This window comes from Podarcis erhardii (genome assembly GCF_964252035.2).
Source record: "Podarcis erhardii genome assembly, chromosome: 5".
Lineage (NCBI taxonomy): Eukaryota > Metazoa > Chordata > Lepidosauria > Squamata > Lacertidae > Podarcis > Podarcis erhardii.
The window spans coordinates 15841640-15859612 of NC_138509.1; the positions used below are offsets into that span (position 1 = coordinate 15841640).

The following is a 17973-nucleotide window of genomic DNA, read 5'->3' on the forward strand; positions in this document are numbered from 1 at the left end:
TCGCAGAATTGTAGAGTTGGAAGGTACACAGAGGGTCATCTAGTCCAACTAAAGCATTCCTGACAGGTGGCCATCCAATCTCTGCTTAAAAACCTCCAAGGTAGGATGATCCACCCTAGGTGGGCTTCCAGACAGCTCTGGAGGATTTCCAGGCTGATATGACTGGTGCTCCTGTTGAAGCCCTGGCCGACAACTGGAACAATTGAATGGCTTGGGCTGTTGACAAGATAGCCCCTGAACGCCCTCTCCCGCTTTGTAAAGCCCGTTTGGTTCCCTGATACACCCCAGAACTTAAGGCAAGGAAACAAGCTGGGAGATGACTCAAACATAAGCAGAGGGAAATCCTGGTGAGGGCTCATTATCAAGCCTACCTAGTGGCAGTGAAGGCTGAAAAGAAGGCTTACTTTGCTGCCCCCTTGCATCCTCATTGTGCCACCCAGCACAGCTTTTCCGGGTAGTGCAGAGTCTGGCCCAAAGGAGGTGGCAGGATGAACAGCAGCTTGCTGTGATTTGTTTGCAAAGCATTTTGAGGATAAAATTGCATCCACAGGGATCTTGACTATGCTGTTACAGCAGATGAATTGCTAGGGGCATCCAGAGCACAGTCTAGTCCTGTTGTGTTGGATGAGTTTCAGTTGCTAAGGCTCAAGGATGCAGGACAAGGTGCTTGAATCAGTCAGTGTGACTTCTTGTGCTGTGGAGCCTTGCCCCTCATGGCTGATTAAAAGCTAGCAGGGAGGGGACAACTGGCTGGGCCAGGGAAGTGATTAACTTGTGGTCTACTAAGACCCCTAGATCCTTTTCACATGTACTACTGACAATCCAGGTGTCCTCCATCTTACATTTGTGCAGCTGGATCTTCCTAAGTGTAGAACCTTACGTTTGTCCCTGTTGAAATTCATTTTGTTGGTTTTGGTATGATAAAGATTTTAAAAAGTTGATTTCTTCAGTGCTTGGGAGGGGGTAGGAGCAGCTACCTCTAAATTGTAGACAAGAAGCCATCATTATTTATTTCATTGCTTTTCAACACGGAAAAAGGACCCCTTCTGGTGATAATCACTTGCATTCATTGGGATTTATCTCAAGCCTTTTTGCTTTTGTGTCATGTTTCCAGATCTGTCTTTTATTTGTGAACTTCTATTTCACCATGAAAAGCACATCTCTCAAAATTAGCTAGCACAATCCAGAATTAGGGTGGACATACCAATGCACAGAAGTGGAATACCCTAGGTTAGAGTGCAGACACTATTGAAATAAAGTATTTCATACCAATGCATCTCTTCAGAATGGTAAAAGTGTGTGATGCAGCACCTTGAACACTTTGTGATCAAATACGTTAATGAGAAGCTAAAATCTTTTGAAGTATGATGGGAAGCACTTTACTAATTACAACATACTCTAGTTTTTCAAAAGTTTATTCTACATTTGTTACCTAATGGAATACAGCTGGCTGCTAAAAACCCTTCCCCACCTTCCCACCACCCACTTTATCACTAATTTTTTAACGTTCCAACAGCAGAAGCACTAATGAAAGAGGGATACAGATATCCTGTTGAGCGATTGGTATTTAACTGCATATTTGTACAGGGGGCAAACATTGCTCACGCGTTTCAAATTTAGATGCAGCCTCTAGTTTGTCAAATATAGTCACTGGTGAAGTTGATACAGTAGGATTTCACCTGTAACAATAGAGTCTCCAGCTCGATTGGAGAGTCTGAGTGTCTCCAACCAGTGTCATCAGTTTTGTGCTTCGGTCATAATTGTTTCAGGTCTATCTTAGTGATGGGGCATGCACTGTATCAGAACAGATGGGAACATGTGGAGTGATTTGCCAGATCAGAACTCCCACCTGTGACTAGTCAGATCACTATCTCGATCCATTTCAGGCTGCTTACAGGTCTAGTTTCAGAAACAAACCAGTCTTGGATTACCTTTTATCAGGGGAGGGACAAGGGGGTGTATGACCTTGTTGCTCTTCCTTAATCTCTCAGCAGTTTTTGATGCCATCAGCCATGGTATCTTCCTGGATCAGCTCTGTGGCATGGACACAGTACTTCAGTGGTTGCCTTTCTGCCTACAGGCCTGTTTACAGAGAGTGGCATTGGGTGACCGGCGTTGCTCACCTGGCATTTTCACTATGGGAGCACATAAGAGTGCTATCTTCTGTGATGCTTTTTAACATCTACTTGGGAGCCGTCATTAGGAGATTTGGAGCAAGGTGTCGCTAGTATGCCGATGACTCAGCTCTATTTCTCTAACATCCGAATCAGGTGAGGCCGGGCGCTCCTGGATCAGTGTCTGGAGTCAGTGATGGGCTGGATGAGGGCCATTAAACTGAAGCTGAATCCAGGCAAGATGGAAGCCCTGTGGATGAGCGGTTCTTCCCAAGTTCAGGAAATAGGCCAGTTGTCTGTCCTTGATGGGGTTGCACTGTCCCTGAAGGAGCAGGTATGTAGCTTGGGAGTACTCCTAGATTGTCCACAGTGGCCAGGAGTGTTTTCTCCTAGTTTGGGCTGGTACACCAGCAACAGCAGTTCCTGTACAAGAATAGCTTGCCACAGCAGTGCAGGCCTTGTTAACCTTTAGAATGAACTAACGCAATGAACTCTACATAGAGCTGTCCTTGATGAAGATGGTGAATGCTGCAACGCAACCTTTGGCTTGAACAACTCCCCATCAGCATATTACACTGGTGCTGCCTGAAACATGGAAGGAAGCTTTCATAACTCTGATATCAAAGCAAGATCAAGATAGATCAAGTGTAAAAAACTATAGACCAATCTCATTACTTAATGTGGATTACAAAATTTTTGCTAATATTTTGGCCAACAGGTTGAAGAAGGTATTAACAGATTACATCCATAAGGACCAGGCAGGATTCCTACCTGGAAGGCATATGAAAGATAATATTAGGAATATAATTGATGTATTGGAAAGATTGGAAGTTTAAAAAAAAAACTGTAAAGCGATGTTAATGTTCATTGATACAGAGAAGGCCTTCGATAATGTGTCCTGGAGTTTCATGAAAAAGAATTCAGAAAGTATTGGGGTTGGACAAGACTTTATAAATGGTATTAATGTGATCTATTTTGAACAAAAGGCAAAAATTATAGTTAATAATGTGGTTTCAGAAGAAATTAGAATTGAAAAAGGAACCAGGCAAGGGTGCCCACTTTCCCCTCTGCTTTTTATAACGGTACTGGAGGTTTTGCTAAGTATGCTAAGGAAGGAGGAAGAAGTTAAAGGTATAACAGTAGGATCTAAACAATATAAGTTAAAAGCCTTTTGGGTACAATTTAGTGCTAACATTACAAGATCCAGACTCCAGTGCAGTAAAAGCACTGGAGCTGATTCAAGAGTTTGGACAAGTAGCAGGATTTAAGTTAAACAAGAGCAAAACCAAAGTAATGGTAGGGGGGGATTAGATATTGAGGAGAGAAATATCATTCAAGAAAAGACTGGCCTAGTTTTTATAAAAAAAAGTGAAGTACTTGGGTGTGAATTTATTGGTGAAAAATTAGAATTTATATAAAGATAATTATGAGAAATTATGGAAATAAATTAAGAGAGATTTGGAGATTTGGTCAAATTTAAAATTGTCATTAATGGGCCGAATATCGGTGGTTAAGATGAATGTATTGCCAAAGATATTGTTTTTATTCCAAGCCTTACCAGTTATTGATAATGTTAAGTGTTTTAAAGAATGGCAGAAAGCATTGTCTAAATTTATCTGGCAGGGGAAAAAAACCAGAATTAAATATAAATTATTTACAGATTCAAAAAAAAGGGGGGGAATTTTCCCTGCCAGGCCTGAAGATATACTTTGAAGCAGCAGCTTTCTGCTGGATTAAGGAATGGATTCAACTAGACAATGTTGATGTCTTAGATTTAGAGGGATTTGGTAATGTATTTGGTTGGCATGCATATTTATGGTATGATAAGATAAAGGCCCATAAAGGTTTCAAAAACCATGCAATTAGAAAATCGCTATATAATGTTTGGATAAGATATAAAGATTGCCTAGAAAGAAAAACACCCAGATGGCTTTCGCCAATAGAAGCAAAAGCCCAGAAAAAGTGAAATATGGAGAGCAAATGGCTGAGATATTCTGATTTATTGTTGGAGGATAATGAAGGATTTAAATTAAGATCATTTGATCAAGTTAAAGATAAATTGGGTTGGCTACAATATTATCAGATCAATGAAATGTATTGATAAGAAAAATGGTTTTGCAATGGAAAAACCAAATTGGAAACGGAGTTGCTAGATACCAGTGTTAAAAATCTATCTAAGATGTATAACTTATTGTTGGAGTGGCATACAAAGGATGAACAAGTGAAATCTGTGATGATAGATTAGGCAAGAGATTTTGGACACAATATAATGATGGAAGATTGGGAAAGGTTGTGGAAGAAAGGGGTTAAGTTTACTGTCTGCACTGTATTAAAGGAAAAATTATGAAAATGATGTACAGATGGTACTTAACCCCAGTAAAATTAGCAAAGATTTATCATGCGAGTGATAATTTATGTTGGAAATGTAAAGAAAAAGAAGGTACCTTTTATCATATGTGGTGGACGTGTCTTAAGGTGAAAGACTTCTGGGAAAAGATTTATAATGAATTGAAAAAAATGTTGAAATATACATTTATTAAGAAACCAGAAGCCTTTCTACTTGGAGTAATAGGACTGGAATTGCCCAAAAAGGATGTTAGATTGTTTTAGTATGCCACAACTGCAGCAAGAATTTTATTAGCCAAAAATTGGAAAATGTGGCAAAATGGAGTCCGGCACTCTTCTTAGCTGCGCCACTAGCTGTCCGTGCCGGTAAAAGCTTCTTCCGGCTTCCTTAGCACTCGTAGCAGAGCTTACACAGCGGGGAAAGCTGTCGCTTTGTGTGGGAATAAATCAGAGTGCAAAGCAGGCTTTTCTCTTATCTCCAGTAGCCTTTAATGAGTAGAACAACAACATAAATCAGCCCGGCGAATTTGCTGGCATCCTTTCCGCTTCTCGGTAAAAGCGAAAGAAAAAAGACACACAGAGAAACACTCCCCTATGTGAACGTAGCCACGCCTCAGAATGTGAGACGTCATTCAGAACTGTTTAACCCTGTAAGTTCTGATTCTCCTCACGAAATACCAACAATAAAAGAATGGCAGGTGAAGAAGTTGGACTTTTTGGAGCTGGCCGACTTGACTGGGAGAATCCGCGATCAGAAAGAAGGGGAACTCCAAGAACAATGGAAGAAATTTAAAGACTATTTAGCTAAATATTGTAATATAAGACAAATAGAAGCTACTTGAAAGTACCAATTAGGCTTAGGAATAGAGTATGTTTAAAGTGTGAAACATTATGGACCTAAAAATTATGAAAAGAAGTAAAGATAGTAATTGGAAGGAGTTAATTTTCTTAGAAAGAAGATATTGGAAAACTGTTACAAGGGGATACAATGAAATTCAGTTAGGGGGGATTTGAGGAAGTCAGTTAACAATGAAAACTAAATTGGATCTTAGAAGGATTTTTAAATCTTTTTTTTCTCTTTTTTTTTTCTTTTTAGTATGTTATATTTGTTATAAATTTGGAAAATTAATAAAAAAATGGGGAAAAAAGCATATTACACTGTCATGGTATTGACGGAGAATGAAGGGGAGGAGGAGAGACAGGCAGAGGAAGGGGGGCAGGAAGTGGCAGTGGAGGAAAGAAGGGAAAGGCCAGGAGGAGGGACGGCTCATAGATAGATAGATAGATAGATAGATAGATAGATAGATAGATAGATAGATAATACTTTATTCGGCTATAAGCCCACAAGGTAAAACAAATCAATAGATAAAAATAGCATTTTACAATCTAAAATATCAACTAAAATATTTCAACGCATAATCTCCATCACACTACTTACAATCTCTAGATGTACCGTATTATGGCCTTGAAGATAAAGATGGTGCATAACGGCTCACAATGTTGGACCAGAGCCTCAACACCGCACAGGAAGTTCTGGCACAGACAGTGAAACAATGCCTCCTCCGTCTGCCCAGGAAAGGAGAGTGTTAAAGAGGAGGGGACAGAGACATCACATGAAAATTCCACGTCTTTTCTGTTGGAGAAGGGGCGGGCATAAGGCACTCCAAGAATCTGCGCCGGAGGATTCGGATGCATGATTGTAACATGCTGCTTGTACATATGTAAAATAAAGGCTGTATATATGTATCTCTGAGTGAGCAGAGGCATTTCTTGCGGAGAGCGTTCACAAGCCATCACACACTGTTTCTGAAAGCTCTGCACTGGCTGCCCGTATATTACTGAGCTAAGTTCAAGATAATTGCTCTTAGTGTATGAAGCCCTGTGTATGAAATGCATGAATAGTGTATGAAGAACAGGCTGCCTCCACATACATCATTTTATTTGTATACCGCCTCCCCGTAGTTAAAACCAGGCTCAAGACAGCTTACAACATGGACAAAATTACATAGTTACAGATAAAACAAAAATCGTCACAAATAATAAATAAAACCCATAAATAGGACACAGCCAAATCATAACAAGATCTAAAAATAAAGATACCATTTTTTTAAAAAAGATAATACAGCGACAAAACCCAAACTATGCCCCAACCCAAGATTCTGTTGAGCTGCCTCAGTGTTTGTTGCTGGAGTCAGTCAAGGGCCCACCATCCCAGGCTGGATTGGGAAAGGCCTGCAAAAGGCGGTGTGGCGTTTGCCCGTTCGTTTGAAAATGTCTGTACAGGGGGAGAGAAAGGGTTAACAGGTAGACCAACAGAAAAGCCAGAGGCGGAGCCTACGTGCTCATAAAAGGGCTTAGCCCGAGGTTTGGGTAGGTTGGTTTTGGTTGGTTGGTTGGTTGGTTGGTTGGGAAAGGCAGTTGGGAAAGCAGTTGGCAGACAGATGGAACTAGAGAGACAGTTAGTGCAGTTGGTTCTTGTATGAGGGTGTAGCCTTTCAGACCTTTCCCATTGGTTGGGTCTGCATTGCTCCCGGGAGGGAGGGAGGAGCCAAACAGACACTGAGGTTGGTTCAGAGAAAGAGTTTTTTATTTCTGCTTTCCGGAGCAGCAGAAAGGCACTGTGTGATCAGTTCACAGCCAGCATGCTAAAGAGCAGAAACATACAACCTATATTCCCTTCAAGTCCCCTCCCCCAGGAATCCAGCCTCATGAGTTAGTGCACGTAAGTTTGCATCCTTGAGCATGCATGAGTAGAAACTGTTTCTGTACTCTCGGCACTCCTGGCGCCATTCCCGGGGTCTGTGTGTCAGCGTGGTCAGGATAGTTACAACTGGTAAGATAAGTTGGATGCGCCATCCCATCTCTACTCGGGACTGACAAGGCCATCTATTACGCCTTCATGGACTGATAAAGGAGAAGGCTTTGTTTATTCAGCAGGTTTGTGTTATACAGCTCAAGCTAATGCATTTTAGCTAATGGGTCTTCAAAGAAAGAATTTGGGAAGTTTGGGGCCCTGCAGGTTTGTGTAACCTGTCCCTTCAAGGTTAGGTAGAAGAGGTAGGGACAGAATAAAATAAGACTTAGAAGGTAAAGAGTAACAACATTTTGAATGCAGTTCAAGTTTATTTGTGTTTGCAATAAACTACACTCTTCTTTGCTAACTTAAGAACCTAACTGAGACTAAGTGATTTACCTGGGAAGACCTGGTTGGTGGCAGCAGATTAGTGGTGGACAGGTCAGTAGTCCGTGAGACAACCGGGGCTCCGTACGAACGCCACAGGAGGTCTTTCAGGACTCACTCAGCGACTGCCTTGTCCCTTATACCAGACCACTGTGGGGCATCTAAAGAAGCCCTCTTGACCATCCTGTGGGAGCCACATGTTCGTTTATCTTGTGCTTGAGTCAAGTCTTTCAGCAGTATTCTGGACTGCTGCTTCCTATTGAGATTAGATGAGCACTAGCAATTCTGATCTTTTGTCATCTGTTAAAAACATTTTTGCTTTCATCAAGCATTTTTAGAGAATTGATTCAGTTCATTGTTTGTCATTTGGTCTGTATTTTATGATTTTATTGTCCTTGGTAACTCCACCACAATACTTTTCTTAGGAGTTGGCAGTTTATAGATATAAATAAAGCTCAAGAACATGCAAGTTTCATTCAGAATCAATACACTACTCTATTTGTTTGATCCCCTTTAGCTCTTTCCAGACAAAACACGAGCTGTAACCAAGGCTTACAACTCATTTGTCCAGGTTCAGACTATGGCTTAGCTCATTAATCACAGAAATAAAATCACTTCCATGGATCTGTACTTGAGTGTTGTATGTGTTGTTTTATTACAAAATGTATATCATAAATATTGTCCTAATATAATAGGAGACATACTTTCTTATGCTTGATGAATAGGCGTCTCAATTTCTTGCAAAGTACTGCAAAAGCCAATATGAACACTGAACATTCATATACACCCCTTCTAAAGAACTTTTTCAGTTTTTATATAAAACTTTGCAGTTGTCAAAACACATTTGGATCCAGTGGCACTCCTTGTCATGTAGGTCTTAAAGAACTTGTTGCTTTTTAAAGACAACATTGAATCCAGTTGTTTCATTAGGGCAGCCAATCACTTTTCAGTCATGGGTGGCTGATATTTGTGAATAGTGTACAATTGCCTTGATGAACCAACTGGGCTGTGAATGTCATTCTTAAAGATACATGGCTAATTGGTTCATCCGGATAATCGGCAGTTACAGAACCAACAAAGGTTTCTATCTATTCTGGTTGGGCTGTCACGTGAGAAGAAAGAAGCCATGCTTTTGGAATTGCTGTTGTCGTCTACCAATTATAAATCTTAAGGTAATGACCGGCCTACTATTTTTGTTTTACAGTTAAAAATATGCAGCCATTTTCCCTACATGCCTATCTGTGCTTCTACCGCTCTCCTGGCCCTACTCCAAGACAGGAAACAGAAATGAGGATCTTAGTGGTTGATCCTGGGAAATAGTTTCTTACTGAAATCAAGAGTTATGTTGTGTTTATGTGTCAGATGCTGGATAAAGGGAGGCTTTTCCCATTGAATGGGTGCTAATGGCCCACAAACATTGCAGCTTGCCAGAGAGGATGATTCCCCCTCCCTTTCCCATCCCTGTGTTATTCTGAGGGGTTCTCCTAGCTCCCCCCACCCAAACCAATTTTTTGGGGGGGTGGGGTGGGGTAGAAGATCCATTGTGCAAACAGATGTCTTTGTCCAGGGCTTCTGCTGATGGGGGCTGTTAGGCAATTTCCCCCAGAGACTTGATTTTTCTATACAGGCTTTTTTGTGTGAAATGTGGGGAATTTTAACAGCTGTATGCAAATATTTTGATAGTTTTAGCCCTGGGAATAGAAATGGGCCAGAGCAGGGTATATCTAGCTAGTTTTGAAGTATAATAAACTGGATGTTATATACCATTTTTAAGTTAGTATTTTGCAGAAAGTCTGGATTGTTTATCTGCTTATGTATGTATGTAGATTCCAGAAGGATTTTATCGCAGATTAAAAAGTTAATGATAGTAAATTGAGCTGTCCACAATAGTTGCATTAATGAGTTTTCTTCAATTTTGTTCCATTCTAGCCATAGTGCTTTCTTTTCTAATTGACTAATCCACATGATGAATGAAATGAAATGCAGTATATGGGAGGGTATGGAGTTCACTGCATGCTTTGTGAGCATGGAAGCCCTAGATCTTATTCTTGCACTATTGAAACCTTCTGGATGACAGAACAGGTTGAAGCCTTTGTCTGAGATCTCGGATGGCTGAAATTGAGATCCACAGCTCCCTTCTCCACCCCAGTCTGTCAGCTTTGATAGTACAGAGCTTAATTGATCTATTGGTTTGATGAAATTCCTTTTCATATGCTAGATTAGTATGACAAAACTAGGAATTCCATGGTGATCTGGATTGAGCTTTCTAATTAAGATAGGTGATCGGGCTAGATTGCTAAATGTTTGTTCCTCTGGCTAACAGCTTGATTACAGACTTTAAAAATACATAGACCTGGGAGTCTTGGTTTAATGCCATATATTCCTTTGAAGAGAAGGCACCAGCTTCATTTTGTCTTGTAACAAGCAATTGTATCTAACAGTTGTCTGCTGCAGACATAATACTGTGCTCATTAAAACACAGCCGGCTTGGCTATTCTCCAATTAGGCTATAGATTCTCAAGAAATCCTATAGGATTAAGGATATCCACTGCTTAGACAAGATGGATATTACAGCATTGGAGTGATCTATTTAACAGGGACATGTTGTACTTATTTCAGATACTTCAGGATAAATACACGAGCATCCAAGATCAATGTTTTTTATTTACCTGCAACTTAGATCAATTATTTGGAATCTTTTTGGTAAGTTTAACTTAATGGATGTACCTTAAATCACACAACCAATTAACTAATGTATGCTGTAAGTAAATTGAGCCTTGTAGTTAATGTGTTGTTGCTTTCCGCGTACTTAGGTTGACATTTGTGAAGTCGCAAGTGCCAGAGAAGAAGCTGCCTTCCTCTGTAAGAGCAGAAAGTCACAAAGTGTTGTGGTACTTTGTTGTACTGTGAGCTTCAGAAAGACTACTCCTACCTTCCTTTATAGGTCCATAGTAATTCTCCAAGCCCCAAAGTAGGAAGGTGGTGAATTTTGTTCAAAAGAATCCTACAGGCCAGAGTGCAAGTTTGGGTAGCAGTTTATAGTCTACAGAATTTCAGAGTTATTTTGAAGCAGGTTATATATCCTTTAAGCAGTAAAGTTCAAACTTTACACCTTCAGGGAACACTTTCTACATTGACTTTTCTGCAACATACCCCTTGTACATTGCAGAGGATTCCGAGAGATGTCAAAGCGATAAACAACTACCTGACATTCAGAAGACATCTTAAGGCAGCCCTGTTCAGGGAAGTTTTTAATGTGTGACATTTTAGTATATTTTTTGTCTCTGTGGAAGCCGCCCAGAGTGGCTGGGGAAACCCAGCCAGATGGGCGGGGTACAAATAATAAATTATTATTATTATAGGGCGCTGACCAAGCCTCTTGGGCCTCACCGTTTGGCTCATGTGAATTGGGTGTGCCCTCAAACTCTCCCAGCTTTCCTGGAGCTGTGCACTAGAAGGGAAGATTGGGAGCAGGGGGCATACTTGCTTTCTTACTGAAAATAATGTTTCTTTGAAGAACCCCAAAAGTTCCAAGGAACCCCAGGACTCCCCAGAAAACAGCTTGAACAGTTTGCCATTCGGTGTGTCATTTTTAATAAACGCTCCTGTTAGCAAGCTGTTGCTCATGTTAGAAAAATATAATAGGTCTTGAAAGTATTAGCTCTTTGAATTTTTGTTGTATAGAAGTCAGGAACTTGAGCCCATAAATATATAGAACACATCAGTTGTCTGTATGATGTTGTATCTCCAGTAGTAGATTTTTTCATGTTGCTGAAAGTTAGTGTAGCTTGGTGGCTAAAGTGATGGAGGGAATCTCTGATTTGGGAATATCTGATTTGAGTCTCACTTGGTTGCCCTAGTCAACCCACTATCTCAGCCTCATTCCAACATCTGTAATATGGGGAAAATAATGCTGATTTATCTAACAGGCTTATAAGAATTACAGCACAATAATTCATGTGAAGTGCTATGTAAATGTTGAGTGTAACAAGCCAGCATTCTGAGAGATGTCAAACTCATATTCAAACATCAGATTTGTTTGATAAATTGAAATAAAATCCGTTTGTCAGGAGAAGGGGTCTGTCTATATGGGTTCACAAACTGAGCTTTACCTTGCGTATATACATATGTTCGTTGTGCATACAGAAAGAGTTCCTAGTTCAAAAAGTCAAGTGACTATTAGAAGTTGACAGGGAAGAGAACCTTGATGCCTAAATTGTACAGAGATTTAATCTACACCATGATGAAGACTTTAAAATACTAGGAAGCTGCAATTATTAATTAGCTCTTTCATTGGATACTCCAACATGGTTGCATAGAAAAAAACACTTGCCTGGTGTTAGTGCTAATAGCAGAGTTCATTTGATAAATATCCTGTTAGTGTTGTGTGTATGTCATTATCTTTGCTCTGTTTTTATCCTTAAGCTTCTTCATATTCTGAAGATTTTAACAGGTATATTGACATTAACATTCAGAGAAATACTTGTGATTACTGCTTCCTTGTTTTGATAAATCATTTATTTGGATTTTAGAAACTAAATGATGGTAAAGGTATGTTTTTGTAAACAAACAAACAAACAAACAAACAGGTTTTTTATAGTTGTAGCTATGGATACATTTTAATACCTCTCAGTTGCTTGTTACATTTCATTAGAAAGAGCATGTAGGACAGAGAGATCAATAGGATTATCTTGGATTCCCTGTTGACGCCCTGCTTGCAAGCTTCAGGGTTCATGTGAATTAAACCAAAAAGGGTTTTTTGTGTGTGTTGAGTTCCCTCCCTAAAATTATTTTTCCATCTGGTCAAAAATAAAAATTCAGATGTCAATGTTCAGGACATCCTCCTATGTATTTTGTGTAATGATGATGCTAATTTCCAGTTGGGAGAGTTCAAAATACAAATTCCTCCAATTCAGAAAGTCTCATCCCGTTTTTATCTTGGTCCAGGTCCCATTGAATTTTAATCTGGCTTGAAGTGAGGTTCCACTCTACTGCTAGCCAGCCTTCTCTACCAGTTAAACTGTTACTTTCCAAGGAAAAACTTAGCTCTGAAAAGAGAGATGAGTGCCTGCTGGTGATGTGGGCTTCCTAGGCATGTTTTGGAAGGGAGCATGGGATTTGTAGTTTCCTCTGCTTTCCCAATTCAATCTGGAAGGAAGAGAATTTAAGACGATCCTACTGGATTAGACAAATGACCCATCTAGTCCACAGCCCTGTTTTCACAGTGGCCAACCAGATACCTGTGGGAAACTTACAAGCAGGAGCTGAGTACAAGAGAATTCACCCTTCCTGCAGATTCCATCAACTGGTATTCAGAAGCTTACTGCCACTGACCAAATCCCATGCTCCCTGGCAGGAAACAATATTTCTGAGCATGCTTGAAAGCAATAGCGTTCGTTTAGAAATAGACCAGTGTGTAATCTTCAGCGAGTTGTCCCAGTGACCAGTTACTCTCCTTTTCTTTTCTCAAAGTGAAGGGGTTGTGTTCTTCTGTTTTGCTTGAGAACATGTATGGGGAGTAGCAGAGGAAGGGGTATGTGTGAGCTTCATCCATTTCTTAAATAAGCTTTTTTAAAAAAAGCTTGAGGAAAAAATGAGTTTTGAGGCAAGCCAAGAAGAGTTCGCTCGTCAGTACAGTGGAACCTCGGCTTTCGAGCATCTCAGAAGCTGAACAATTTGGAACCCGAACGTCAAAACCTGGAAGTAATTGCTTACGTTTTTGAATGCGCCTTGGAAATTGAACAGCTTTCGAGGCGTGTTTTTCATCCCCCCCCCCCCGTGACTTTGCAGCCAGCCACTGATCCTCAGTTTTCGAACGTTTTGGAAGCCAAACAGTCTTGCGGAATGGATTACTTTCGAAAACCGAGGTTCCACTGTACTTTGGTATGAGAAACTTGAGAAAAATATTCTCCAATGGTATTTTATGTTGCTGTTTGCTGTGGAATACTCATTTTACTGTTGCTTTGAATGACTATTTTTTTAAAGGATGGGTTCTAAACACTTGCGGCTGATTGCATTGGTGACATATTTGTGATTTTTGCCTCCACCTCTTCTGCTAGGTTACTTACTTTCTAGAAGAGAGGGACAAGCAGGATCTCCTGAAAAGCCACTCTCTGATCTAGGTCGTGTCTCCTACTTAGCCTATTGGAAAAGTGTCGTCTTGGAGTATCTCTATTGCCATCATGAGAAACAGATCAGCATCAAGGGCATGAGCCGAGCAACGGGAATGTGTCCCCATGACATTGCCACCACCCTGCAGCACCACAGCATGATAGACAGAAAAGAAGAAAAGTCAGTAAACATTATTGTTGCTTGAATAGCTACCTTCTGAATTGCATTTGCCAATCATGTTGCCTTCTTCCGTATTATACATTTTGCTAGCTTTTCATCTCCCTTTTGTATATGAGAAGCCCATATGATGAGGGTTTACAGTCACAATTGTGCCTGTGGAGGGCATTCTGGATTCAGAGAGGCTCCTTCATTGGAACTGCATAGACAGAGAGTACAGTATCGATAAGATAAAGCCTGTTCATAAGCATAGTGTTTCTTTCAGCCATTGTGGCTTTCAAAAACGAAAAAGTGTCAGTGCAGTCAGGTGACTGCAGGAATATATTTCCACAGCCTGTTCTTTCTTGGGAATCTGTGCCCTATAACGATCCCACGTAGTGAGAGGGTAGCGCTTGCCACCGTCTTCTGGGAAAGAGTCTTTACCTCCCAGCAGTATATATGTCAGGCACCAATCTGGACATGCCTCCTTACATGGAGCAGGTATTACAAGGTAGACCTTCATTGGAAACCACCTTTGAGAGAAGAGGTATGCAGAATCTTTCAATCCAGAACAAAGTAGGACATCCACGAGTTGTTTCTCTATCTCCCAGCACGCACACACATGCCCCTCATTCCCAAGGAGAGACTTGTTTTCTAGATAAAGAAACAAGATTTACTGGAAAGTTCAACTATCTGTCCTTCCTTCCTTCCTTCCTTCCTTCCTTCCTTCCTTCCTTCCGCACCACCATTTTCAGTGTGGATATATAAAGAATGAACTGATCTTGCCAATTCATCCATCCTCCCACCCCCCATCTTCTCATTTTTCTATTGGTGTTTCATCAAACCTCATGCTTGTTTGTACTAAGTAACCTGTTGTAACCTGTTTTGACCTATTCTGTCTTCCTAGCATAGTTATGCTATGATGCTTGATTCTGTGGCTATCTTAATTGTCTGTGGACATCAGGCTGTTTTATTAATGGGAGTAATAGACTGGCATAAATGGCTTCTTTTCCATAAGCTGCCTTGAGCACACTCTCATGTAAAGGTGGATATGCATTTAATTAATAAGCAAGCTCCCAAATCGAAACTTGTTACAACTAAACATATGCTTCCATCTGCTTTGTGTACATTTTTATATTTCTGAATATCTGATGTGTTTCAATTGTAGATTTATAGTAATTAGAAGGGAGAAACTGATTTCAAACCACATGGAGAAACTGAAAACCAACCCACGCATGAATGAAGTAGATCCAGAAAGCTTGAGGTGGACTCCTCTTTTGGTTCCTAATGCAGCAGTTTCAGAGGAAGAGAGAGAAGCTGAAAAAGAGGTAATAGGGGACACACACTAAGTCTTCTAATGTACATCCTAAACGTTTAAGTGGATATGTCTAAGACAACTGGTGTAGCATATTAAGTGATAGGAGATGTCGTAGCTGGTCATACGGCAAGCTGGGCAATGGCACAGCATGCTCTTGGGATTATTTACCGTATTTTTCGCCCTATAGGAGGCACTTTTCCCCTCCAGAAATGAAGGGGAAATGTGTGTGCGTCCTATGGGGCGAATGCAGGCTTTCGCTGAAGCCTGGAGAGCGAGAGGGGTCGGTGTGCACCGACCCCTCTCACTCTTCACGCTTCAGGAAGCTATCCGCAAGGCTTGTGGGCAGCAGCCTGCAGCCCACAAGCTTGGGGGACAGCGGGGAGGCGGAGCGCCGCCATCCCGCTGTTCCCCGACCTGGTTTGGATTCCCCGACCTGGTTTTTTTGGGGGGAAATAAAGGAAATTTTTTTCCCTTTATTTCCCCCCCAAAAAACTAGGTGCGTCCTATGGGCAGGTGCGCCCTATGGGACGAAAAATACGGTATATAGCTCCATTGATCTAGATAGTGCTACATAGTAGCATAAGGAAATGACAAGTTTTTACTCCAAGGAGCTTAAGATCTAAATTTAGACAATGGTGAGGAAGTGAGGCAGAGACAGTGGAAATGAACCTGTGAAGATGAATACGAGCAAATGTCATTGCACATTATGAGGCTTTATTTCAACTGGGGAGGAGGCCTTAAGGGTTAAGCCAAAACCTCATGGAGGGAGGGAGTTTTGAGATGGGTCTTGAGTAAAGAGTGATAGAGGAACGATACCATGTAGAATTAGCATTGTGAATCTTCTAAGAAAGAGTTCTAGGCAAGAAGGAGCAGGACAAAGAATTGGCAGGGTAGTTTTGTTTTAAGAGAGTAGAAAAGGAAGGGCCAGGAAGAGAAGGATGAGGATTTAGTGCTAGGTGTGGGAAAGAATGGGAAGCTTGTCTTAATAATCTGAATAATAAGAGAGTGGCGAAAGATTTTATCAGCAGAGTTGTGTATAACGGTGAGCTGTTTGGCATGCGATAAGGAAGGGCCAGAAGGAGGGAGGATGCTGTAGTCAAGGCATGAAGTGGCCAAGGTATATCCCAGAATTATAGCCAATAGGACAGAGGAAAAGTGTGTTGAATTTTCATTACTGTATTATCTGGTGTGAAGGGGAATGGCTCTGACACACATGATATGAGCAGCAAAGGAAGGGGAATAATCAAAATTAAACTCAGTATTCTGTACCTTGTTTCACAAATGGTGCTGAACTATAAAAATAGCACATTTCAAGAAGTAAAATAGTATAAGCTAGTGGACTCCAGTACTATCTATTTGTTTGGGGGAAAATGCTTGAGAGAGAGAAGTTGTAAACCTTGGAATTTGGAGTGTGGGTATAAAGCCTGAAAAACCTGAAAGATCAATATGGAATAGTTTTTATTCTGCCCCCTACCCCTTTCTAAAGTGTTGTTACATTCATGGACTGGAGCCAGTTGGGTACAGTGCTCAAAGGCTTATTGTGTCAATCAATTATTTTGTGTTTATGAAGTTGTTCAACGTGATCCATGTCAGAGGGCTTGTAATGCAGTGCTAGAGGAACTAAAATCAATTTGTTGCTTCATTAATAGTGCTAAATATCCCATGAAACGCAGTCTTTTGGGATTTATTATCCAGTTTTAGAAAAACCACTAGGATGAATTGGCCTAGATGCTGTTGCTTGGGTAGCTTTCAGCACTAATCAGGGTTGATTTATTGTAACTTTTTTTAAAAAGCTGAACGAAAAGAATAACAGCTAAGCACTGTTTCGGTGACCCATTATTTTAACCTCTCTGCCCCTCAGGCTGAGCGACTGATGGAACAAGCAAGCTGCTGGGAAAAGGAAGAGCAAGAGCTGTTCTCCACGAGAGCTAATAGGCAATTGCCTGCAAAAGTGCAATCTAAAAACAAGTATCTGCGACCTCCAGAGAATATAACAGTATTAGCAGAGCGAGGGCAGTCCACTGATCTACCAAAAGAAAGCAGTGGGGAGGAAGAGGAGGAGGAGGAGGAGGAAGAGGAGGAGGAGGAAGAAGAGGAGGATGTGGATGGGCATCGTCAGAATTCTCCTCCAAGGCTGGCAAAGCCTCAGATGCTTGCTGTGAAGAGAAAGGTCAGTTGTTTTTTAAATTGGGGTAGACTCCACTGTTACAATGACAGTCCAAAAACTCTTAACAAGACTTTGCACGGTATGGACTTCATAGGGACGCATATGTTTTAAATAAGTAACTAAATCTCTTTGCAATAATCTATTTCACAGAAGACAAAGCACGCCCAACAGCTTGAGTTGAGGACAAAACAGAAATGTAGTCTGACCATTCTTTTGATCCAACATTTTTATTCTGTAATCTGATTCTGAATTCCCATTTCACAGAAGCCGAGCTGATTAATTTCTCCAGATCAGCCCTAAATTCCTTTCTCTACTAGAGGGGCCAGTTCAAGGAGTCCTGTTAGCACAATGGGGCTTCCCTCCTGCATGCAGCCTGAGCACCCTCTAAATCCACTCACGAGGGCTGGAGGAGAGGAGATTGTTCCATCTGACAAGCAGGCGTGCTTGCACTAATTAAGCAATCATAATAGTGCAACATTGAACTCCACCTGAGGTCTTTCAGATCTGATTTTGGGGGTGGAAGCATTTACATTTCCCTATCTGTCTTACATGCCTGCCTTTCCTGTATGTTGTCTTAATA

The 17973-nt window shown here is 40.9% G+C and overlaps 1 protein-coding gene and 1 long non-coding RNA gene across 7 annotated transcripts in view; one reads left to right on the top strand and one right to left on the bottom strand.

Moving 5' to 3' along the window:
• LOC309343213 overlaps nucleotides 1-6940 on the bottom strand; it is a 50302-nt gene extending 43362 nt beyond the window's left edge. The window contains exon 1 of the long non-coding RNA XR_014157191.1: nucleotides 6799-6940. This is a non-coding gene — a long non-coding RNA (uncharacterized lncRNA). The remainder of the gene's footprint in view (nucleotides 1-6798) is intronic.
• KAT6B (lysine acetyltransferase 6B) overlaps nucleotides 1-17973 on the top strand; it is an 87117-nt gene that overhangs the window by 57831 nt on the left and 11313 nt on the right. For all 6 annotated transcript variants that reach the window (XM_081864175.1, XM_081864178.1, XM_081864180.1 and 3 more), the window contains 3 exons: nucleotides 13701-13932; nucleotides 15077-15236; nucleotides 17088-17396. In XM_081864175.1, the coding sequence (XP_081720301.1) occupies nucleotides 13701-13932; nucleotides 15077-15236; nucleotides 17088-17396 (701 nt within the window). The remainder of the gene's footprint in view (nucleotides 1-13700; nucleotides 13933-15076; nucleotides 15237-17087; nucleotides 17397-17973) is intronic.